The 25,689-nt window shown below is 39.4% G+C and overlaps 1 protein-coding gene across 8 annotated transcripts; it reads left to right on the forward strand.

The window, feature by feature from the left end:
- The first annotated feature begins 1,552 nt into the window (after nucleotides 1–1,552).
- Nucleotides 1,553–24,586, forward strand: NEK3 (NIMA related kinase 3). Of its 8 annotated transcripts, XM_036831922.1 has the most exons (17): nucleotides 1,618–1,642; nucleotides 2,249–2,332; nucleotides 4,046–4,215; nucleotides 5,704–5,797; nucleotides 6,200–6,297; nucleotides 7,534–7,617; nucleotides 8,426–8,493; nucleotides 8,584–8,670; nucleotides 10,714–10,768; nucleotides 13,914–14,114; nucleotides 14,658–14,730; nucleotides 16,766–16,812; nucleotides 18,906–19,008; nucleotides 19,860–19,979; nucleotides 20,241–20,375; nucleotides 22,032–22,158; nucleotides 22,591–24,586. In XM_036831922.1, exons 3-17 carry the CDS (start codon nucleotides 4,099–4,101, stop codon nucleotides 22,670–22,672), a joined length of 1,491 nt encoding a protein of 496 aa, XP_036687817.1. In that variant the 5' UTR covers nucleotides 1,618–1,642; nucleotides 2,249–2,332; nucleotides 4,046–4,098; the 3' UTR covers nucleotides 22,673–24,586. The 8 variants fall into 8 exon arrangements, with proteins under 8 accessions (XP_036687819.1, XP_036687820.1, XP_036687822.1 ...); XM_036831924.1 differs by lacking the exon at nucleotides 2,249–2,332 and having other exon boundaries at nucleotides 1,553–1,642; XM_036831925.1 differs by lacking the exon at nucleotides 2,249–2,332 and having other exon boundaries at nucleotides 1,553–1,642; nucleotides 19,863–19,979; nucleotides 22,591–23,171.
- Nucleotides 24,587–25,689: the final 1,103 nt, after the last annotated feature.

Below are 25,689 nucleotides of genomic sequence, written 5' to 3' on the forward strand. Positions count from 1 at the left end.
GACACCGAGGTGTGTCACGTCAATCATCCTTATATCAGCACCCTTAACTCCCTTGTCCTAGTGTACTTCTGTTATCTACATAATCCCAATTTTGGATTAATCCAAATTTCTTACTCCTAGAGATGACTACACAATTATTCATTAGAATCACCTCTGAGCTGCTTGATCACCTTTGCCCACATAAGGTTCTTCTGGTATTCTGAAAACAACAATCAAAACTTCACTACTCAGAATTTTACTGTATAGAACTAATAAATAATATAAAAATCTCGATTTAAAAAAAAACCTTCTTCAAGATTTCCATATGCTATAGATGACTTAATTTTCTATTTCATAGAGAAAATTGAGGCTTTCAAGTTTCCTTCTCCTTCTTTAATATTATCTACATCCATCCACATCTTTATTTCCTCTTCTGGTCTTAGAAGCAAATCTGTCTGCTCCTCATCTAGTCCAAGGCTAATTCTCTTCCTGGGCTCTAAAAGCCGTCCTTTCATCTTAGCTAGACCTTCCTGCAGAATTCCCTGGCGGTCCAGTGGTTAGGACTCCGCGCTTTCACTGCAGAGGGCCCAGGTTCAATCCCTGGTCTGGGAAACTAAGATCCTGCAAGCCACAGCCAAAAAAAAATAAAATAAAAAATAAAAACACATTATTTGGATCAACTAGACCTTCCTGGCCCCCCTCCCCCTAGCACTTTCAGCCTCTCTTTCCTTCCATTGGTTTATTATCCCTCAGCATATAGCTACAATTTCCCCATTAATAAAATACTCTCATAAATAATCTTGTGCTTCCCTCCACCCATGGTTATCACCCTTTCTCCTTCTCTTCAAGGCTAAGTATCTTGAAAATATCCTGAACTCCTTGATTCTTCTGACCATCTCACCTCAGCTACTGCAATCTGGTTTCTCCCACATCACATCACTGATATACTTTCTTCAAGGTTACCCATGACCTTCTGTTGCTAAATCCGATGGGCTCTCTTCAGACCTTGTAATTGGGTCAGCTTTTCAGACTGTTTATCACTGCAGTGTGTCTGACATTATTGCAGCGTAGTGGTTAAGGGTCAGACTCTGGAGCCAAACTGCCTGGGTTCTAATTCTAGTTCTACCACTTATTATCTGTGGGACCTGAGGCAAAGAACTTTACCTCTCTGTGCCTCAGGGATAATAATTGTACCTACCTTTAGGGTTGTTTTGAAGATTAAATGAGTTAATAGCTAACACTTTAGTCCTATCCTATGCACTTTACATGCTAAGCTCACTTAAAAGAGTGCTTAGCCCCTCGTCACTTGTATGTGTTATCTATAATAATGGATAGGTGTGCCCATCTTTGCGGGACCATTGATCTTCCCTCCACACTTGCCCAAGTTCACACAATTGGTAAGCTGAGCGCTGTGCCCATGGGCTGTTCGCTTAAACTGGAGACAGAACTTACGTTTCGTGAAGGATACTTTCCCTCAGTATTATTGGCATTGTTCCGGAGCGACGTGGAACACCACTTTGAAAACGCGCCCTTCGTAGGCCCGGCTACCCCTAGAACAGCGCCTCCCTCTCGACCCGGAAAGCTTCCTTCGCCGGCAACCCGAGAGACGACCCGTCGCCCCGCCCCCCGGAAACGCGCCCGGCTCAGGACCTCTGGGAAGCAGGTGAGTCGTTCGGCCGGGCAGGTGCCCTCCGCGGGAACAAGGGCGGGGGCGGGTGGGCGCCCTGGGCACTGGGCGGGCGGCGCCCACGCGGGGTGGGGGCGAGCGGGACCCGCGCTCCGGCGCTCGCGGACCCGGGCCTGGGGGTCGCGGGGGCAGCGCGGGCAGGGATGCGAGGCGGAGCGTCTTCTCCGGGAGTGAGGATCGGGTCTCCCCCGAGGTGCGGTCCCCCCCGAGGTGCGGTCCCCGCGCTCACCTTCTAAGCTGCATCCTACATTTGCATTTGCAAATCACTTTATTAGCCTTTGATCGGTATAGGCCTGCGAAGCGACGCTTTTGTCACATTCAGAGCATATACAGGTCTTTTAATGAGCTTAGGTGTGTAATGAGTAACAGGGGAAAACGTGGGCAGAAAGGACCAAATGTGGTTTTCAGCTGAGAAAAGTCAGTGGTTGTTCTTGCTTATCAGTTACTGTCTGCTCACAGAATAAATACCCTAAGTAAAAAAGAATAAAAATATGGGAAAACTAGGTCTTCTTGTCAAATCGTGTAATGCCAGGGTCAGTTAGAATAGCGTCAAAGAACTTTTTTCTTTCACGTCATATCCAGAAAGATCTTACTGTCCTTGAAAAGAATTGTTTCTGAAGACCATGCATCTGATTTGGTTACATGGAGAAATTCTAGAGTCTCCTGGTGAGTCTAGGTAAACAGGAATACAAATGGTCGCTAGAACTGTAGGTTTTGGTTTGTGATTTTTGCTTTACCCGCCATGCTCTCCGGACCGCATAAATCTTTGTGGTGTGATTTTTATGAAAATAAAACACTACAAGTAAGTTTTGTGAAAATCAAGTAAACTCATTCCAGTGTTTTTTCTGTAATGAAAAAAAAAAAGCATCACTTTTCTAAGGTTTAATAATAATAATAGCTGTCATTTATTCAGGGCCCCCTATGTACCAGGTAAAGTGTTAGGAACTTTATATTCATTCTTTCTGATGTATTAAGAGATCCAGCGAGCTGCTTCATCCAGGAAATATAAAAGGGAGACTGAAGTTCAAGGACTCTGCTTAACATGTCTTCTTCGTCCCAGGCACCTCCAACTCGGCATGTCCCCAAAGGAGCGCATGTCTCCCTTCCCCACGCCTTTCCCCACTCACCCCACTCTCACCGCCAGAAAAATCAAACCAAAAACACCAGGCACACAACCATCATGCCTTTCCTTTTTCTCAGGGAAAGGTATCAGTATTTGCCCAATTTACAACAGAAACCTGAGTCTACCTTGTTCCCTTCTCCCTATTTGTCCCCCGTAAATCTGTAACCAAAAATCTTGCAAGTTCTTTCTACATGTTCCTTCCCCTTGTCTTCATCCCCCTTGCCACCCCCCCATTCCACTGTGTCATCATTTTCCTGCCTTTTCTGTGGTAGGAGTCCTGCTCCTGCCCTCCTCCCCTTTCCCCTGTCTGGTCCATTGCTCTGCAGCCAGCATGAGTAATTTTTCTAAGCTGTTAATCTGCTCTCTTGGTTAAAACCCTTCAGAGACAGCCTGTTAATTACCCCAGGATAAAATCCAGCAGCCTGAACTTTGCTTACAGTGACCTTGAGACAAGGCCAAGTTTGCCTTGCTAGCCTTACTGTCCTCTTTCAAGTCCTTGACCTGAAACAATCTCTTTTGCTCTTAACTATGCGATTCCCTCTGCCTCCATCATGTCCCTCCTCTTTGCCTAGATATCTCCCATTTATCCTTCAGGCTTCAGCCTAAATATCATCTTCCTAACTCCCCAGGATACCTCTGCCGAGGGCCAGCATGACTCTCCCTGTAAGACTCGCCACCCTGCATTTGTTGAGGGCTGTGGTCCCGTCTGCTTTGGAGTGTGCATGATGGCTGGGGCTGAATGTTGAGAGATTTGTTCAGGATTATAAAACCTGGCACAGATGCTCTGTGTCCACCTGTTGAATGAATAAAGGAATAAGTCGTCCTATCATGGTGATTAGAGCTACTTTGAATTAATTCTGCCTTTTGAAAGTAAATTTAATTCTCAGTTGTTGTTGTTTTTTTTTGTGGGCGAATCTTTTTTTTTTTTTTTTAATTGGGGTATAGTTGCTTTGCAGTGTTGTGTTAGTTTCTGCTGTACAGCAAAGTGAATCAGCTATACGTATACATCTATCCCCTCTCTTTTGGATTTTCTTCCCAGTTAAGTCACCAGAGTACTGAGTAGAGTTCCCTGTGCTATACAGCAGGTTCTCATTAGTTATTTATTTTATACATAGTAGTGTATGTATGTCAATCCCAATCTCCCAATTCATCCCACCTCCCCCTTCCCCCCTTGGTGTCCATATGTTTGTTCTCTACGTCTGTGTCTCTGTTTCTGCATTGCAGTAATTCTCAGTTGTTTCTGTTTTTGAATCTAGGTTGGGCGAGCCGGTGGTGACTGCGGGGGTGGAGCCCCTGTGCGGTGCCCAGCATGGATGGTTACACGGTCCTGAGAGTGATCGGGGAGGGCTCCTTTGGCAGAGCCCTTTTGGTTCAGCAGGAGAGCAGTAATCAGATGTTTGCCATGAAAGAAATAAGGCTTCCCAAGGTCACTGCTAAAGCAATTAGCTCATGTTGAAAGTGTACATGTAATTTGTATAGGAAAACAAGTTCTTGAAATTTAACATGGAATTGCTCCTTTGTGCAAAAGATTTAATGGGTTTATTCATTAGCTTTACAAGGTCTTGATATATCTTACGTGGTTCTTAGGATGTTGTAATTAACAAAAATAATCAAGGTTTGGGTGGTGATTGCTGTTTATCTCAATGTGAATAATTTGTAATAATTTCCAATTTTGCATACTTAAGGGTGTAGGGAAGCTGCCCAAATGCAACTGGGGTGCCATATTAATGAAAAAAGGAACATCAACATACAGTGAAGAGCTGAGACCTAAAATGCTAACCTTTGGTATCAGGGAACCTATCCTGTGGATTAGTTTATAGGTTTTATTTCCCTGTAAGATGAGGAAAGTGCTGATTTATCTGTACAGTTGACCCTTGAACAACACAGGTTTGACTGCTGTGGGTCCACGTAGATTTTTTCAATAGTAAATACTACAGTGCCGTGCGATCTGAAGTTGGTTGAATCCGTGGATGCAGAACCGAGGAAATGGAGGGGTTCCTCCATACATGGAGGGCCAGCTATGAGTTGTACTTGGAATTTCAACCGCGTGCAGTCAGTGCCTCTAACCTCGTTCAAGGTCAAACTGTATTTATCACTGTGTAACATAGTTGTCAGGTGAAAGAAGCCATACCATGGAGGCTGCCTAATAATGTTTTGATCAACTAAAAAAAAAATACATTTTAATAAAATTCTCAGAGTATTTTTTTTTTTTCCCACTGCAATCTTGACCTCGTTTAGTGGGCATCAGAATCACCTGGAGAGCTTGTTAAAACAGATTGCTGAGCCTTACCCCTGAGTTTCTGGTTGTGTAGTTCCTGGTGAGCCTGTGAATTTGCATTTTTAACAAGTTCCCTGCTGGTGGGACGCTGCTGGTCTGAGCCCCCTTGGGCTGGTACATAATCAGTTGCAGTTTCTTAATTATAAGACAAGTCATTCAGGATTTTATCCTCATAGAGTAAGTTAGGGGATAAACAGTTTTGGAAACTTATTTTGCATATGGTCTTTGTCCATCCTTGCTGCTGTAATACACGAGTATATATATTTTTCATCTGAACCAGTGGGCTGATAAAGTGATGCAGACAATAAAAACATGAAAGCCCTAGTTTTTCTTTAAGGAGCTACTATTGTTGATGGCATACTGGCTCTCCAAGTCAGGTTATACTTAGGCTGATGTTAAGAGTAGTTTACATTCTATACTTGTAAAGATATGAGGTCAGCTTAAGCATGCATATAGCCATTGTTGAAAAATCTGCACATGTTTTCTCGTGGAGTTTGATAAGCTCAAGTTGGGTCAAAGTACAGTGCTATGAAATTGTGTCTAGCATTGAAATATCATACAAACTACTATAATATCGTTTTACTATCAGTTTTAGTATCAAGTATTACATTTACGCTTATTTAAATCTCCTTCTAGTCTTTCTCTGACACACAGAATTCTAGGAAGGAGGCTGTTCTGTTAGCCAAAATGAAACACCCCAATATTGTTGCCTTTAAGGAATCATTTGAAGGTAAATATGAATTTCCCCCAATACATGCATTTCTGAATTTGATTCATGGCCACTGGGGCTTTGTTTTTGTTTTTGTTTTTTTTTAATTTATTTGGCTGCATCGGGTCTTAGTTGTGGCCGGCGGGATCTTTGTTGCGGCATGCAGGATCTTTCATTACGGCACGTGGGCTCTTCCTTGCGGTGTGTGGGCTTCTCTCTAGTTGTGGTGCGTGGGCTCAGTAGTTGCAGTGCACGGGCTCTCTAGTTGTGGCACGCAGGCTTAGTTGCCCTGCGGCATGTGGGATCTTAGTTCCCCGACCAGGGATCAAACCCCCGTCCCTTGCGTTGGAAGGACGATTCTTAACCACTGGACCACCAGGGAAGTCCCTGGGGCTTTCTTAAAGAGTCTTACATTTGTTTTAGCTGAAGGACATCTGTATATTGTGATGGAGTATTGTGATGGAGGGGACCTGATGCAGAAGATTAAACATCAGAAAGGGAAGTTGTTTCCTGAAGATATGGTAAGAGACCGACTTACACAAGTTTCCCTCAAGGTTTGGAAGCAACTTTTCTCATAAAATTTGTATGTGTTAAAATAAAAGCATTGCTGTCTGTGATTACCTGACACACTAGTTAGAAATGACTCATTTCTGTATCCATGATGCTGCTTGGTGAGATGTGTCTGCCTGAGATGTTTTTAGGGAGTAAAATAGATATAATATAATAATATAATAGATATTCACCTGCAGGTGAAGTTTATAAAATATCAAGGAATAACACTTCCATGTTTAGAAGAATTTCAAAATTGTATTATTTATCATAATTTCTACTAGACATTTAAAATTTTTATTTTTTGTATTGAAATTTTAGAAGGCAGATGGATTTCTTTTGTATCTCTAGATCATCTGAAGAATGAAGCCTGCATTTCTGTTTTTCAGGATCACCTATTCTTAGTCTTTTTCCTTCTACAGTTTAGCAGTCTCTTAAAATACTTACTGCCTTTTTAATGGAAAGTTGTGTATTAAATATTATTGGAATGAGTTGACTAAGGAAAATACTTCAATAAACAGCTTTACTGGGGCTTAGTTTGATACATGGTATAACATGTTTTGAGAGTATATTAGTATAAATATTTTTCATCTAGAGGTTGTCTTGTTAAGAATATGGGTTCCATTGTAGCATGTCAGCCTGGCTTCAAAGGATTGTTGGTAATATAATGAAATCTTTTAATGTTAACATATGAATATTCTGAAAAAGTGAATGAAAATCTGATGTAATGATTACACTATAAAAAGTTATAGCATATTCATTTCTAAACGGCGAACTACTTTTATACGTGTATTTAAGAAATATTTTTATTTGGTTAAATACAAGAAAAATATAGTGGGATTTTTATTAAAATAAATTGTTGGGAATTTCCTGGCAGTCTAGTGGTTCGGACTCCACGCTTTCACTGCCAAGGGCCCGGATTCAATCCCTGGGGGAACTAAGATCCCACAAGCCGCGTGGCATGGCCAAAAAAGTAAATAAATAAATTGCTATTTGGATCATACATAAGACGATGACACATATGGGATTGATTCACAGCTTTTCTGAATTTCTCCAGGCAACACTGAATCCTGTAATTTTCAGGAGTTCTGTACTTATATTATGTAAAACTCAGGTCAGCCAGGGCCTGAAGATGATTCTTTGGGATTTTGGGTTGCCATGAACCCGTTATTGCATTCTTGCAGATTTGCATGCTTTTTTCCTTACAGATACTTAATTGGTTTACACAAATGTGCCTTGGAGTAAATCACATTCACAAGAAACGTGTGTTACACAGAGATATCAAGTCCAAGGTAAGTGGAAACATTTTGGTCCTAAAAAAAAAAAATCAAAAACTATTTCATTCCATGTTTTTTCTGTGTTATTCTCTTTCCTTTTGGGGCATTTTTATCTAGTTTAGAAATATTTATCAATGTAATATTGATATTTATGCTAGCCAAATAAGATAGTACTTGAGAACAGGTCAGTAAATCTCTTTAGTAGTGTATGTTAATATGTTCCAGCTCTCTTAGTGACTGTTTCCTAAGACCATATGTTCTCAGATGGAAAATGGTTGAGACCGGGGCCTGCCACCTGGAGTTACGGGGACACAGGTTCTCCGGTCAGTTGAGCAAGGTCTGCCGATACAATCTGAAGTTTGCCTGTTAGATTTCTAATCAGTCATCCTGAATTCCCAAGCAGGGAAGTGCAGCTGTCCAGAGGGTATCTTGTCTTTTTATGTTCCATTCGAGGACTCGGCTGTCAGCATTTCTACCCTTGATCTCCATCATCAGCAGGCTTTGAAAGACAGCTTCTGCCGGCGCTCTCTGCCTTATATTTGTTTATTTATTTATGTTTTATACAGCAGGTTCTTATTCGTTACCTGTTTTATACATATTAGTGTATACATGTCAATCCCAATCTCCCAATTCATCCCACCACCACCACCCCCGCCCCGCCACTTCCCCCCTTTGGTGTCCATAGGTTTGTTCTCTACATCTGTGTCTCTGTTTCTGCCCTGCAAACCGGTTCATCTGGACCATTTTTCTAGGTTCCACATATATCTCTGCCTTATATTTGAATGAGGGCAGATGTAATCTGAGCTCTTCTTTTTCAATGCAGAATATCTTCCTCACCCAAAAGGGAAAAGTAAAACTGGGTGACTTTGGATCTGCCCGTCTTCTCTCCAGGTACGTATGTCCCTTCTGTGGTAGTGACAGTGTCAAAACATCATCATTCAGGAACGCTCTGTAATCATTCGTACCTCTCTCTGGTTTTAGTGCCATGGCGTTTGCTTGTACGTATGTGGGAACACCTTACTATGTGCCCCCAGAAATTTGGGAAAACATGCCTTATAACAATAAAAGGTAAGTGATGTATGTAGTTGGGGCAGGGCTGACAGTTCGGTACAGGCATTGTAACCTGCAGGTGAAGTTTGGTTTTTAAAAATGTATATCTGAAAGCAGTGTAGAATTTAAATTCCCAGGCCTCTAGATGAAAGTCATAATTTTCCCACTGTTTTAATCGGAGCTGAGAGGAGCTACATGTAAATGCTGAAAGAAAGGCCAGTCATTCCTGGGGACAGTATGCATTATATTACTGCTTCTCAAACTTTGCTGCTCCCGACTTTAAAAATCCCAAAGCGCAGCTTGTAGCCATGTCAGTTAAATCCAGATGTCTGGGGGTGGGCAGCAGGCATCCGTAATTTTCCAGGATCCCTAAGTGAGTCCCACGTGCGGCAAAATTTGGGAACCACTGGATTATGTCATTGAGTTGACATTTACAGGACTAGATAATAAGCACTTGACTGATAGGTTCATTGATTATCAGAAGATGGTATGAAGTCCTTATGATTTAAAGCATAATTTTTTTTCTGAATATAAGTAATATGTGCCCATTGATGGAGTGGGTGGGCAGGGGAAGGATTGGAAATGTAGAGATATACAAGAAAGGAAATGGTGATCACCCACTTTTACACAACTACTGATAACACTTTGGGTTTTTTCCCCCATCCATTCTCTTTTTCCCCTAAACTTCGTTTGTATACTCTATATACAATTTAGTATCCTGCTTTTTTCACTTTATATCATATTCACTTTATCCCATATTAAAACTCTGCATAATTATTGTTAATGGTTGCATAATATTTTAATACATGGGTCTTCCAAAATTTATTTCACATTCCTCTGTTACTGGCCTTATGATATATTTCCAATTTTCAGTATCCTAAACAGTGCTGTGATTAATATGCCTTTTGTGCATAAATACGTCGTTGTTGTCTATCACATTCTTGGCATGAATTCCTAGAAATAGAAACACCCACAGGTTCTTGTTACCTTCTGCCAAGTTGTTTTCTGAAAAGGATATGATAATCCGTAATAAATAGACTCCTTTAAGAGTAAAATTGACTGAATTGGAGACAAAACAGCTATGAAGGGACTTCCTGGGACAACTGGGGAAATCTGAGTTTGGACAAAATATTAGACAATAGTATTGAATTAAGTTTAAATTTCTTGGATGTGATAATGGTGTTGTGTTCATGAGAGAGCGTGTCGTTGCTCTTAGGAGATACATGTTGATGTGTTTAGGGGTGAAGTGTTTGATGTCTGCAGCCTTTCTTTCAAGAGGTTCAGATCTAGAAGGAAGAGAGGAAAAGCAGGCAAACGTGGCAAATGCTAATGGCTGAGAAACCTAGGAAGGAGCGTGTGGGCATTTACTACTTTCCTGTAGGTTTCAAACTTTAGAAAATTAAAAGTTGGGGGAAATAGTTGATTAAAAAAAACACAACAAAACCTTAGTTAAAATGAAAAGAATATCATCTAGAAAAAGTCTGGGGGATGACAACTAGGTGGTGAGAATTCTGGAGGAAAGTGGAGATGCTTAGTTTGAAGAAGGGTGGGCGTATAGGGCAAACTGTAGAACTCTTTGCTGAGCTTTGAAGAGCTCTTTTGTGGAAGAATAAGAACACTGTCCCTTAGAGCCAGCCACTGGGGGCACAGAGAGCTGTGCATCAGGATGTGTGACCAAAGGCCAGGTGTTGTGCAGGCAGTCTGGGTGGAAGCTGCACTGGATGACTTCTAAAGCCCTTCTTCCAACTATGATAATCTGAGTCTGTGGATATTCCTCTTGCACCAAGTATTGATACTACTGAACTGATACCCGAACAACCCGGATTTGGAGGGGCAGGGGTTGGGGAGCAGTCAGTTTTATTGTGAACATTACTGTTAGTAAGTATCTAAGTGTTAGACCAAAATTGCTGTATATTTTATTTCAATAGCTAAGAAGTACCTGCAATGTCTGTTCTTATTAAAGGTAGAGTAATTTTTTATTTTTTGTATTACAACATATACATATTTTCATATGATAACTCATAACCCACTGATCATTACATTGCTTCCTTATGCTTCCAGTGACATCTGGTCCTTGGGATGCATTCTCTATGAACTCTGTACCCTTAAGCATCCAGTAAGTATGGCGTGCAAAATGGGAAAGGCAGCCTCTGGTTGTATCGGGCTAAGTCCTAAGTAATGTGCCAGATTTCAATTGGTGGTTTGCTTCCTTAGGATGAATTCATTATAAGATTTTCATGTTTCTAGTTGCTATCATCTTTGCTTTGAGCTACTTTTGTAGTATATACTAATAGGAAATTTCCATGATTTAGTATTTATAGTTCTATATTTAGCTTGCCTCCCTCCTTCCTTCCCTCCCTCCCTCCTTCCCTCCCCCCTCCATCCCCCCTTCCCTCCCTCCCTCCCTCCTTCCCTCCCTCCCTCCCTTTCTATCTTTGTGAATTTGCATATTCTAGTTATTTTGTATAAGTGAAATTATACCATATTTTTCCTTTTGTGTCTGGCTTATTTCACATAGCATAATGTTTTCAAGGTTCATCCATGTTTTAGCTTGTGTCTGAATTTCATTCCTTTTTATGACTTAATAATATTCCATTCTATGTTTATACCACATTTTGTTTATCCATCCGTCTGCTGATGGACATTTGGGTTGTTTCCACCTTTTGGTTATTGTGAGTAACGCTGCTGTGAACATGGGTGTACAAGTATCTATTAGAATCCCTGTTTCCAATTTTTGGGGTACACACATAGGAATGGAATTGCTGGGTCACATGGTAACTGCATGTTTGGCTTTTTGCGGAACTGCCAAACTGTTTTCCAGAGTGGCTGCACCATGTTTATACTTACCTTGTTATCAGTTAGATTTCACTTCTTCCAATTTCTTCTCTAACTGAAATATCATGAGAAAATAGACTTTGCTCTATATTATATATTTTTTAAAGATATTTTAAAAATAATTTAACATAAAAAGAGGTTAAATCACTTGCCCTGCTTGTTTAGCAGTTGTTTATTACACAGAATTAATAATTAGAGCTGATCCCTATTAAGTGTTAGCTTTGCATAGAAATAAATTCTGTTCTTTGGGCACAGATTTGAACTTGGCTCTAGCAAGCATTTTCACAGAGATGCTTGAGAACATGTAGAGCTCATGAGAGTGAATAATTAAGAACATCCTTCTTTCCTTCCTCACCACTAAATGAAAGTAACTCAAATGGAAGGTGTGCACTTTTTTTTTTTAAACATCTTTATTGGAGTATAATTGCTTTACAATGGTGTGTTAGTTTCTGCTTTATAACATAGTGAATCAGTTATACATATACATTCATATACATGTTCTTATTTTTTCTAGCAAGAATAAGTAGTAAGGAGTACAGTGCCCTGAATATTTGGCACTGTCTGCTCTGTTGTCTGCTTTAAAAAGGCGAAAGTAGTTCTCAAACCTTTAGGAAACGCAGAAACCCAATATAATGGTTAGAAAGCCTGAGGCAAAGCAGATTCAGTCTTATTTTTCATTACCTGAATTTTTCCTTTGTTATATGCTTTTTCCTTTATTACATGTTGATTTTTCCTTTTTCATATCTTCACTTGTATGTATTAATAGGGTAATGCACCTCCAAGGCAGAATGCCATCATGTTCTTATATTAAGTATTACTGAGGCTGACACCTAATGTTAATTGCAGTATGTTTATTTTTTTATGTTTTATAAATTTATTTATTTATTTATTTTTGGCTGCATTGGGTCCTCATTGCTGCGCGCAGGCTTTCTCTAGTTGCGGTGAGCAGGGGTTACTCTTTATTGCGGTGCGCGGGCTTCTGATTGCGGTGGCTTCTCCTGTTGCAGAGCACGGGCTCTAGGCACGCGGGCTTCCGTAGTTGTGGCTCGTGGGCTCTAGAGCACAGGCTCAGTAGTCGTGGCGCACGGGCTTAGTTGCTCCGCGGCATGTGGGATCTTCCGGGACCAGGGCTCGAACCCGTGTCCCCTGCATTGGCAGGTGGATTCTTAACCACTGCGCCACCAGGGAAGCCCCCGCAGTATGTTTATTATACAATGAAAACTTTAAATGTTATTCTGGTATGACATTTTATATCCCACTCTATTACTTGTCAAACGGTGATAACTACTTTCATGATATGAAAGGTAAAAAGGATTTTGTAGCAGAAGTTTAAAATAGGAAAAGTCTAAAGTGCATTTTGTCAGGGAGCAGGCCTGGGGATTTTTGAGGAGGAGAGAAGCAAAGAAACATTGCACTTATTTTTTTTTTTTTTTTTTTTTTTTTTTTTTTTTAAATTTTATAGCTACTTTTATTTTTATTTATTTATTTATTTTTGGCTGTGTTGGGTCTTCGTTTCTGTGCGAGGGCTTTCTCCAGCTGCGGCAAGTGGGGGCCACTCTTCATCGCGGTGCGGGGACCGCTCTTCATCGCGGTGCGCGGGCCTTTCACTATCGCGGCCCCTCCCGCTGCGGGGCACAGGCTCCAGACGCGCAGGCTCAGTAGTTGTGGCTCACGGGCCCAGCCACTCCGCGGCACGTGGGATCCTCCCAGACCAGGGCTCGAACCCGCATCCCCCGCATTAGCAGGCAGACTCCCAACCACTGCGCCACCAGGGAAGCCCAACATTGCACTTATTATAAGCCTTAATATCATCTGACTTTTTAAAAAGCCATATGTATGTATTACTTTGATTTTTAAAATATATTAAAAATGTGTATCTGTGAAAACGTTGATTTGAGTAATAAAGTACCCAAAACAGGCACTGATGGTAAGACTTCCTCCAGATGGGAACATCTTTTACTATTTATGTTTACCTTTCTCCTGAACAACCATAAGATTTTAGAATAGTACCGGGTTGGGAGGTGGGGTGGGAGTTTGGGAGTAGCAGGTGAAAACTATTTGGATAAACAACAAGGTCCTACTATATAGCACAGGGAACTATATTCAACATCCTGTGATTAAACCATAATGGAAAAGAATATGAAAAAGAATATATATAGATGTATAACTGAATCACTTTGCTATACAGCAGAAATTAACACAGTGTAAATCAACTGTACTTCAATAAAATAATTTTTTTGAAAATACAAAGAAAAAAAAGTATGATTAGTTAAAAAAAAAAAAGATTACAGAACAGCATCTTAACATCTTTAGGGAGAAGAATTTCTAAAATTAAAATAATTCATATAAATTCAGTTCAGCTGGTATTTACTTATTTCTATTCTCTTTCCTTGTGTCTGCTTTTACAGTTCAGTTTTGCTTTTTAGTTTCAGGCAAATAGTTGGAAGAGTCTTATCCTCAAAATTTGTCAGGGGTCCGTGAGCCCACTGCCATCCCATTATTCCTATGAGCTTCAGCATCTGATCAAGCAGATGTTTAAAAAGAATCCCTCATATCGCCCTTCAGCTACAACTCTTCTCTCCAGAGGCTCTTTAGCTCGGTTCATCCAGAAGTGCTTACCCCCAGAGGTATGGTACATGTGAGATTGACTGTGAACAGTTTTCCCAGTGTTTGTTATCTTCTAAACACAATTACATGTTATACATGCCTGTAAAAATTCAAATAATGCAGACATGTATAAAAAAAGTAAAAAGTGGTAACGTCCTTTCCCTCCTCTTCTTCTTTCCACGGTGCTATTCCCCAAATATAATCATGGATATTGTTTGCATTATCCTTCCAGATCTTTTTGGATGTGTATAAATGTCCGTTTGTTTAAATTACGTGGATCTTTTATTTATTTATTATTTATTTATTTATTTTTCTGGCCGTGCCTTGCGGCATGTGGGATCTTAGTTCCCTGACCAGGGATCAAACCCTTGCCCCCTGCAGTGGAAGCACGGAGTCTTAACCACTGGACCACCAGGGAAGTCCCTACATGGCTCTTTTAAATGGCATTTCTACTTTTCAACTTTATTACTGTGGGGAAGAACACTGATAATTAAATGATGTTATGGCAGTATCTAAAGAAAAGCATCTTTCACATCTTTAAATTCTCTGCTTTAAACTTTCAGATCATCACAGAATATGGGGAACAGGTATTAGAAGAAACCAAAAAATCTATGCATAGTACACCAAGAAAAAAGGGTAAGAATTTTTGAAAAGCTTATTTTTTGTGTTCTTTTAAAATACAGTATAACAAAAGGGAAAAATACAATTTTCAAGTTATTAGAGATGATTTCCAGAGATACTCCTCAAATCAAAATTTGCTTCTTATTCCTTCAGGCATAATTCTATACCGAATCTTATACATTTAGTTTTCCAGGGATCAAAAAAAACCTAGTTTGGAGATTTTAGAGATGTAAAGATTGTTCTCTGTTTCATTTTTAGAACCATATTTACTCTAGTTGTTATGGATCAGGTAGAAGGCTTCTGTGGTCTCACCTAGGAATCTAACCATGAAAATATAATATAGGAAATTGTGTCCTTAAAAACCATCTTATAAACAAAATTTTTTAAATGGAGTCTTTTTAAAAGTTGGAACTGTCCACATAATAGGTGCACAAAATTTCCAAACATCTGTAGTCAGTCCTGAGCAAATTTCAAATGTAATTTATTGTCTCTTTGGAAGTTGTCATCTCAATTTTTTCAAAGCTCTTTTTGTTGCTTTTCATTTGTCATCAATGACACATCTTTCTTCTGAAGAAATCCAACAATGACCAGGATAAGAGAGAAGAATTAAGATGTGTAGAAGGTCATCCACTGTAGGGGGATGTTGTAAAACCTCCATTATTTTTTATTTTTTATTTTTAAATTGTGCTTTTTGTTTATTTATAGTTTAAGTAACCAATTTTTTATTTATTCTGCTTGATTTTTATTTTATTTTATTTATTTCTTTATTTATTTATGGCTGTGTTGGGTCTTCGTTTCTGTGCGAGGGCTTTCTCTATTTGTGGCAAGCGGGGGCCACTCTTCATCGCGGTGCGCGGGCCTCTCACTATCGCGGCCTCTCTTGTTGCGGAGCACAGGCTCCAGACGCGCAGGCTCAGTAGAAACCTCCATTATTTAGTGCCTGTTATCTTAGTGTTATATATTACAAAAGAAACATTTCTATTTTTTTAAATTTCTTTTTTGTTGAAGTATAGTTGATTTACAATGTCATGTTAGTTTCAAAAGAAACATTTCTAAACTATACTGTTTTCTTGAAGTTAAATTTTAAATGTTACTTTTGTAAAAATGTAAACCCTTTTAGTGATATAAACCCTTCAGTCTTACAATTCAGCATTTTTTCCCGTTACTTAAGAGGTAGTCAGTTACCTTTGCTTCAGCAGTTTTAGTGTTGATTTTATTTTATCTACTGTTTCGTAGCTTCTGTTCACCTCCCAGGGTAGTGGGAAATTAGTTTTAGAATGCTGAGCAACCACAACAAAAGCAGTCTAAGAACAGTTTCAAGACAGTGTAGTTTCAAGATAGGAAAGTGTAGTTTTACAATTTCTAAAAAAAAGAGGAGTAAGCCAGTGGGGAGGAGCCATCATATCGGGAGCACGTGTCCGGTGGTGTCTCCATCTAGTGTGTAGCCAGTGAGACCAGAACAGTGAAAGCTGTGTGAGGGCAGGGGCCGTGTCTCATTTGCTCCCTGTTGTATCCTCAGTGCCGTCATCACAGATGCTCAGTAGCAATTGTTTAAAATGCTGAATGAATGAGGAACACGGACCCCAGGCTCTGGCAGCGGAAAATCAGGCAGGAGCCGTCCTGCCTCCGTGACTGCTGCTGGCCCCTCATCAGGGAATAAGTAGCTCATTTCTTGAGAGGGATACCTATTCCACCTGCTGTAATAGCTGTCAGGAAAAGCAGACTGGGCAGCCAGATTATGCAAAAGGTGATAATGACCTTCCGAGTATACAGAGCGTCTTACACCTCCTGGTGCCTAAATGGGTTGGCATAAGTGAATAGAGATGTCTTAACTTGCAGATGTTAACATTAGAATAAAACAGCAGAAATAATCTCTTTTAACAGCTGAGGTGTATTATTAGGCAATTAAAGCTTGATATCACTATATGGGCTAGTGCTTTGGTTCTTTGACTTTAAAAACTTCATTTGTCTTTGTCACTCAAGCTCTGTGCAAATCATATTAGAAGCCTTTATGTGTTTTCTCTCTACCTTCTCTTTTCTTTTTGAGCAGACCCCAGCAGAATCAGGATAGCTTTGGAAAATGAAGCAAGCATAGTGGTAAGTGCTTTAAAGTTAAATTTCTAAAACTGTCTACTGGGTACCTGCATCATAAGGTGCTGGGAGATATTTGGAAGACTGTTGCCTGGTCCCTGGGTTCAGGAGTTTTTCATCTTTGGGCCTGTGAAGTAACTGGCGCTGTTCTGTGTACTGCCAGCCGAGCCACTTTAGGTCAGCATGTATTTGTTTTTTCATTTCTAATTATTGATGACAAGTGGTTTCAATATAGATGTGAGCGAACTTAGCCCTGCTTATAGGCATGAAAGTCTTGTTTTAGCCTGGCTCTTGGTTGGTTTTGTGTGTGTGGTACAATATATATATATATATAACATACAATTTATCACTTCAGCAATTTTTAAGCCGAATTGTAAGAATTTAATGGCATTAATTACATTCACAATACTTTTTCATCACCCCAAACAGAAACCCATTAAACAATAACTACTCATTCCTCCCCACTCTTCCTTCCACCTCAGCCCCTGGTAACCTCTAGTCTGCTTTCTGTCTCTATGAATTTGCCTATTCTAGATATTTCAAGTAAGTGGAATCACACAATATTTGTCCCTTTGTGTCTGGCTTCTCCTGCTTAGCTTAATATTTTCAAGGTTCATCCATGGTATAGCCTGTATCAGAATTTCCTTCCTTTTTATGGCTAAATAATATGTAGATCACTATTTTGATCTTGACATTTTTCTGTTCAAAAACTTTTAGTGCCTCCCCATTAAGCCCACGAATTGAGTGGACATTTTTCAGCCTGGCATTCAAGGTCCTGTTTGTCTCATTTGGCTCCAGGCAGCTGTGCCCTTTTACATGATAGCTGCAGTTAAGTCATAAATAGTAACAGCAAATCCACTTCCCAGTTTTGCCACACCCAACCCAGTAACTGGTGTCCTATTGATAATTTTTTTCTCTCTTCATCATTTCAATCAACTTTTTAACTCCCAAAGGAAAAGATGTAGTAACAACAAATGATTCTGTTTATGGAATGTACTAGTAATTAAACTTGCAAATTTTTTGAATGAACCTTAGATTGTAAATAAATAACACCATTCCCCATTATGTTGCTACAAATGGAATATATTCTGCCCCTGTACTTTTTTCTTTGCATAGTAATATCTGTTTATTTCCAGCTTTACTGAGGCCTAATTTATATGCCATAAAATTTACTCATTTTTAGCGTGCAGTTTGATGAATTTTGGTAATTTTATACAGTCATATAACCAGCACCACAGTCAAGACATAGAAATCCCATCCCCCCCAGTTGAAAATGCATTTAATGCACCTAACCTACCAAACATCCTAGCTTAGCCCAGCCCGCCTTACATGTGCTCAGAACATTCCCATTAGCCTCCAGTTTGGCAAAATCATCTAACACAGAGCTTATTTTATAATAAAGTGTTGAATATCTCATATAGTGTATTCAATACTGAACTCAAAGTGAAAATCAGTGGTTCCCTGCATACAGAATAGTTGTAAGTGTATCAGCTGTTTACTCTTGTGATCACGTGGCTAAGTGGGAGCTTCGGCTCTCTGCCACTACACAGCATCACGAGAGGGTATCATATGGCATATCACTAGCCTGGGAAAAAGAGCAACATTCAAATTTTGAAATACAGTTTCTGCTGAATGTGTATCACTTTCACACCATCATAAAGTCGAAAAATCATAAGTCGAACCATCGTAATTCGAGGACCGTCTGTATGGTAACTTTATAAAATATTTCATTTTGATATTTCCAGCATGAAAAGCCCAGTAATTTTTCGTTGCTCATTTCCTCTATAAAGACCTCTCAAATATCTCTGTCATTTTTATATATCCTCTTCACATTTGCAATGACTGATATTAATGGCTATTAAGGTATATGACTATTAATATACATATATTTATACTTATGTATGTGCATATATATGGTTTTTAATATACACATATATGATTATATGGCTATTAATTTACATGGATGTATGGGGTTCTATGGTTATTAATGTTTAATCCATCTATATTTAAAGTTAAAATAGCTGTCTTTGCCTACTTGTTTACCTTTTTTTGCAGCAATTCAAGCATTACTTAATCTTTATTTTTAATTACTTTTAAAGCAAAGCGAAGAACCAGGTGGAAAGTGCAGCCACACTGACTTAGAAAGCATTAATAAAAATTCGGTTGAAAGTGCACTGAGAAGAGTAAACAGAGAAGAGAAAGGTAAGTTATTCAATTTCTAATCATTGTATAAGTGGAGAACTGGGGAATATACAAGGAATACCAGTTTCCACCTTACTAGGTCATAGGTTTCATAAACAAGTAGATAAGCAGATTTGTGTTTGCTTATCCAGTAGTGTTACAGGAATATTTTATTTACCTATAAAAAAAGAGAAAATCGTGTTTATTAATAAGAGGCTTCAGAAAAAATAGTATTTGTTGTGCTCTCCGCCTTAAAAATCCTGGCACAGAGTGTCAACCTAAGTCCTCTTGGGCCTTTAATTCTTGTACATTGTGTAATATGTGAGTATATACATAGCATTTTTTTTTAAATAAATTTATTTATTTATTTTTGGCTATGTTGGGTCTTGGTTGCTGCGCGCGGGCTTCCTCTAGTTGTGGCGAGTGGGGGCTACTCTTCATTGTGGTGCGTGGGCTTCTCATTGTTGTGGCCTCTCCTGTTGCGGAGCACGGGCTCTAGGCACGCAGGCCCCAGTAGCTGTGGCACGTGGGCCCCAGTAGTTGTGGCATACGGGCCTAGCCTCTCCGCGGCATGTGGGATCCTCCCAGACCAGGGCTCGAACCCGTGTCCCCTGCATTGGCAGGCGGATTCCTAACCACGGAGCCACCAGGGAAGCCCCTATACATAGTATTTTAAAAATTTCACTTTAATGATTAGCTTTACCTTTTCATTTGGATTTCTTTTTCATTCCCTTTACTACTTAGACTTGAAAGAGTGTTGTTAGATCTGAGTTTGAAAGAGAAAAGAAATACTTTTCTTTTAGAGAAATACTTGTGTGCATATAGATGAATAAATAAAAGAATAAGCTCAGCAGTTCTTCTTTACCCTTTAAAAGCCAGTTCACCAGGTCCTCTCAGGCGACAGTGGGAGAGAAATGTATCCAGTACAGCTCTTACAGCTTTGGAAAATGCATCCTTACTCACCTCCACTTTAACGGCAGAGGACGATAGAGGTTAGTAGATTGAATTCTATTATTTTATTATGGAACATTCTCTAATAGTTGTTCAATGAGCCAGAGATTTTTCTTTTTTTTTTTAATGTCACTCTGTGAAGGATATTTGGTTATCACACATCAGAGCGCTGCTCATACAGGCAAGTGAAATAGATCTGGGTAGAGAGTTAAATATAATTAGCTTTGCTTGAAATATGATCTGAAGATATATGCTGAAAATCTTTTTTATTTGGGACTAATTTTTTATCTTTTCCCAACTAGGTGGTTCTGTAATAAAGTACAGTGAAAATAATACCCGTAAGCAGTGGCTCAAAGAGACTCCTGAGACCTTGTTGAACATTCTTAAGAATGCTGACCTCAGCTTGGCATTTCAAACATATACAATATATAGACCAGGTGATTCATGTCTGTTACATAACTGTGGAAACCCTTTGAGTTTTTTGAAAAAATTGTGGTAAAATATACATAACATAAAATATACCATTTTAACCATTTTTAAGTGTACAGTTCAGGAGCATTAAGTACATTCACATTGTGCAGTCATCACCACATTCCTTCTTCCAAAATGGAAACTCTGTATCCATTAGATAATAACTCCCTGTTCCCTCCTCCCAGAAACCCTTTGATCTTAAAGCTATGAAATATTTAATAGCATTGTAGTTTTAGGTTTTCTTGAATCTTTTCTAGCCAGTCTGAAGCCATAATTAAAATTTCCCATAGAGCTTCATTCCTTCTGTTTGCCCATTTGTTTGCTTATTTTAATAATCATGTGATCACTTTGAAGTGTGGCCCGTTTTTACCGTGCAAATACACCCCTGCTTTAGGGACTCTGTAGCTCAGACTTTATCCTAGTAAACGCTGAGGAACTTCAAGATTTCTTTGGCTCTGTACTTGGATTCTGTTATATTGAATAGAACACACAACAAAAGATGAACAATTAGGATCTGACTTTTTTTTATCGTTTCTACAGACATTTTCACTAAAAGTATACAACATAATCTTTTAAGATACTATCCTTAGGAATCTGGGCCAAAGGATTGAATTAAGGGTGTGTATGTGTGAGCGCACGTGTGTTTAATTTTAATAATTCAATTACTAAAGCCGTCTTGCTTGGTTTAAGATCTAAGATAAATTATGCCAAGGAGAGCATGTCATGGTGTGGCAAGCCTTGACTGTATGTATTGTAGCAGATTTAGTGTATTTGTTGATTTGATCAGTATTTATTGAGTGCCTAACATATACTAGGTTAAGATTTTTTAAAAAAAGAATAAAACATAATTCCTTCCTTGAAAGAGTTGGTTATTTGGGAGACCAACACACAAGCAGAGCATTGTAGAGCTGTGTACCACGTGTCTGATAGAGCTGTGTGCAGACAGTTATGGGTCCCTAGGAGAGGTGGGTGCATTGGGAGGCAGGTGCTAAGGAAGGTTAATGATTATGACTTTTGTTTTAGCAATTATAGATCCTGGATTTTGTTTCTGGTCCATTGATGAAGATGTTGTCATTTCAGGAAAGTCACTGTTTAAAAAAATATATCATAGCTCTATTGTGAAAGGATTTTTATAAAGATTGAACCCACGTTTTTATGTTAGGTTATTGTTTTGTAAGCAAAAATCTGAAAGTAATTACTATCTGGAAAAAAATTTAAAAACATGCATTTGGTCTTAATTCCCTAATTTTATTCCCCTCCATTGGGAAAACTTAGGGGGAGGGGAGAGCTCAAAGGAGAAAAAATTAACTGTTATCCAGCTGTCCAAAGACAACTTTTAATGCTTTAATATGGGTTCATATATTTGAGGGTTTTAATTATAATTTTCTGAGTTTTTGTTTCGAAGAAAGTGCTGTTTAAAAATTTAATACCCATACTGGTGCTTACTGGGCCTGTTTTATGCCAGAATCGTGCTGGGTAATGCAGGGAGACACTACAGAAAAATACAGAGCATGGCATTGCCCTCAATAGCCCACAAGCCTTTGGAGGAATTTAGTGCAACATGAACGAAATAAGTAAAAACTGCTTAACTTGGCATAATTTCTGTTAATATTCCTCTGAAGGTGCAGAAGGGTTCTTGAAAGGCCCCCTGTATGAGGAAACAGAAGCATCGGACGATGTTGATGGAAGTCATGATTCTGTCATTTTGGATCCAGAGAGACTCGAACCTGGACTGGATGAGGAGGATACGTAAGTGATATACGCAGATAGCGTGTGCGTGCGTGTCCTTTAAAGTGTACTTTAATCATTTCTGGTTTAGTGGGAGCTGCTTATATTACTTTGAGTCATTAATGAATACATATATCTTGATCTTTTGTCTGGCATGGGTAATGTGTTATGGTATTATCACAGAATTCCTGACTGAGCCGTGTGTTTATAATCATTTAGCTTGGACTTATTTTTTAATATACCAGATTTTTATATTGAAAAAGTTGTAGAAACAGTGAAAGAAGTGATCCTTTGGAAGGCTAACCATTTTTTTCCCCTCTGTTCAGTTGCCTTATGGAGCTCAGTTTTCAAAAATGTCGGTATTGTTACGGTGGTGTACTGCTTTGAACCCATCGGCAAATATTAACTGTGCTCCTTAAATGGAGGCTTAATATCCAGATTGTTTTTTCACAGGGACTTTGAGGAAGATGACAGTCCTGACTGGGTATCAGAGCTGAAACAGCGAGCCAGCTGGCGAGGAGTGTCTGATGGATAACACCCAAGGAGACGTTCCGTAGTCACACTGAGGAGATGTTTAACATGAGGAATTGATATTTGGATAATACTTAACTCACGGGATGTGTATTTTCCTTTAGAAACAGAGTGAAGAGAGGGAAACTGAATATTTAAAATTATTCCTGGTTAGTATGATAAGGTATAAAAAATCTAGAACTGTTACGAGTTTTTGAATTCAGAGGAGAAGGCATAGCAGAATGGGTATGAGGTTTGGGCTTTGCGGTCAGAACAGAAATTGAATGCTACCACCTACTGCTTGTGTGACTGTGAGAAATGACTTAACCTCCTTGAGCCCGAATTTCCTCAACTACAAAATGAGGATAACAATGCCTACCTCATAGGGAGGCTGACCTTAGACCATCACGGCAGCCCTTAATGTTATTATTTGCATTGTTATGATTTATGCTTATTACTATGTATCTCTTTTTATATCTCCTAAAGGTTTGAGGATCTAAATATATTTAATTATAACATAATAATGTGTGTGATTTTTCAGTAAGGCCTATTTCTGGGTAGTGATCAATCATCTTCAGTGATCACCAACTACCAGCTGTCCTTAAATACAGCCCCTCACAGGATGCACAAAAGAGCCCAGGTCGGAGGATCAGCCATGGGAGGAGTGGGGTGAGCTACAGAACTGGTCAGAAGTTGGTGGTCCTGTATATGAGAAAGGAATGGGGCCAAAGGTGAGAAGTCCGTACAGGAAGTAGCAGAAACCAGTGTTGTGGAACTAATGGTAGGCAGGACCCCAACACGTCTGGGTCACCATGACCCACATGTGCCGAGGCCTGTCATTTCATGCTGTGATGCTTTAGTGAAGGGAGACTATTTTACTAAAGAAACTGGCTCTTCGCAGGGTATCCCACAGGGGCAAGTGTGGGAACAGCATAAGCCTGGCCTGGTATAGGGAACGATGCTCAAATAAACAAAAGGGGGAAATAGTTGTGAGACTACAGTAGGATCATTAATAAAGATCTGCTGAAATGTGGACTATGTACGTCTTTTAAAGAGTTAAACATTTTTTAAAAAATCTTAACATACAAAAACTGTGTTATAGCCTTCAGCACCCCCGCTCCCATCCCCCATTATTTATACTCAAAACATTTGGTCATCCTTAGTCTTCTCTGGTCTCTGAGTCTCTCCATCTTCCCTTATTTTTCAGAACCCTGACATTTTTGAGGCGTACTGGTTAGATGTTTGGTAAAATGTCCCTCAATTTGGGATTGTCTGATGTTTTCCTCATGATGGGACTGAGCATGAGTGTTTGAACACCACAGACGTGAAGTGCCCTTCCCAATACATCCTGTCAGGGGTGTGCCATCTCCTCACGACATTACTGCTGTTGTTAACCTTGATCTCTTGGCTCAGGCAGTGTCTGCTGGGGTCTCTGCTGTAAGTTCCTAATTTTATATTTCCATGTTCTAGTCACTCTGAGTCACTAAATCCAGCCCATTCTCAAGTGGAGAGGATATTGCCAGGTACTCGGCTTCCATAAATACTGTATTTGATACCTCTTAGACATCTCAAATCTTAGCACTGCCCCAGGGTGGAAACATTTCCAAACCAACCAACACAGGGAACTTGAAACTATGTATAGTTATGGAGAGATTGAATGAATCTTGATGGGATGACAAATCCTTTTGAAAGTCAGATGGTTTGCAGGGTTTTGCTTATAACAGAATTTGAAGAGACTCTAATGGATGATTAGAAACCAATTTTAGTGACAGATTACTATATAATTCTTGACATACAACTAGGCAAGAACTGAGGGTCACTTTTAACAAAACTTCCAATTCCATTTACTTACTTACACGAATAAAGTTTTTCAGCACTTACAGCTTTAAAAAAAGAGATTAAAAAAAAGAGGTTTGATGAAATAAAATTATTTTTAAGACAGGACAAGAAAATTTTTTAAACAAAATTTTCTGTCGGTTTCTACCGCTACCCCTTTTTTTTTTTTTTATAAATTTATTTATTAATTATTTATTTATTTATTTTTGGCTGTGTTGGGTCTTCGTTTCTGTGCGAGAGCTTTCTCTAGTTGCGGCGAGCGGGGCCACTCTTCATCGCGGTGTGCGGGCCTCTCACTATCGCGGCCTCTCTTGTCGCGGAGCACAGGCTCCAGACGCGCAGGGTCAGTAATTGTGGCTCACGGGCCCAGTTGCTCCGCGGCATGTGGGATCTTCCCAGACCAGGGCTCGAACCCGTGTGCCCTGCATTGGCAGGCAGATTCTTAACCACTGCACCACCAGGGAAGCCCCCGCTACCCCTTTTTAGTGTGCATTGTGCATGTGCATTATACATTAGCTAGATCCCCTTAGAAGACACAGAAATGCCTGCTCACCAAAAACCACAAAAAAACAACCCCTCCCCCCCCCAACAGCAATTTTCTCTTGGTGTCAGCAAGGTAACTCCTCAGGGGATAACGTTTCTTTCTTAATCCTGTAAGGGGTCACGATGACCCACTACTCACCTTGCTGGACTGTGTAAACTGTCAGTATGTTACTTTGGTGTACAGTATAACCTTTTGTCTTGAAAACTTATGTAATTGTGCTTTGGGCGGAACAATCCTCAGAGCTTTCTGAAAGACTGTCCCCTGGGTTATAATCCTCAGGTTGGCTCAAATAAAATTCTCCATTTCTTTCTTCGATTGACTATTGATTAATTTTTCATGGACAGACTCAATGTTGAACTTTGTCTATTCCAGCAAAAAGCGTTATCTGTGGATACTAATTGAGCTAATTGGGGAGAAGAAGAGGAAAGCCCATTCAGGTCTTTAAGAGAGAAATTTCCAATACTATTACTTTTTATATTTAATAAATATCAGTTTGTGATTTATTTGGATCAGTTGTGTACTACTAGTAATTTTAATGAATTTTTAAAAGCCTATTAGGAAATAGAAATTAATTTCCATTGATATGATAGGGTGATGGGTAAGATTTTGAATCATGAAAAACAGTACGTATGGAGATATGAGTTCAAGGAAAGGAATGATGT

This window comes from Balaenoptera musculus, chromosome 18, assembly GCF_009873245.2.
Source record: "Balaenoptera musculus isolate JJ_BM4_2016_0621 chromosome 18, mBalMus1.pri.v3, whole genome shotgun sequence".
NCBI lineage: Eukaryota > Metazoa > Chordata > Mammalia > Artiodactyla > Balaenopteridae > Balaenoptera > Balaenoptera musculus.

Excerpts from the sequence above, each read along its gene's own strand:
- NEK3 (XM_036831924.1), top strand. The coding sequence starts at position 4,099 with ATGGATGGTTACACGGTCCTGAGAGTGATCGGGGAGGGCTCCTTTGGC. Across the intron at positions 6,298-7,533 it reads AGTTGTTTCCTGAAGATATG|ATACTTAATTGGTTTACACA; the intron begins GTAAGAGACCGA and ends TTTTCCTTACAG. Across the intron at positions 8,671-10,713 it reads ATGCCTTATAACAATAAAAG|TGACATCTGGTCCTTGGGAT; the intron begins GTAAGTGATGTA and ends TTATGCTTCCAG.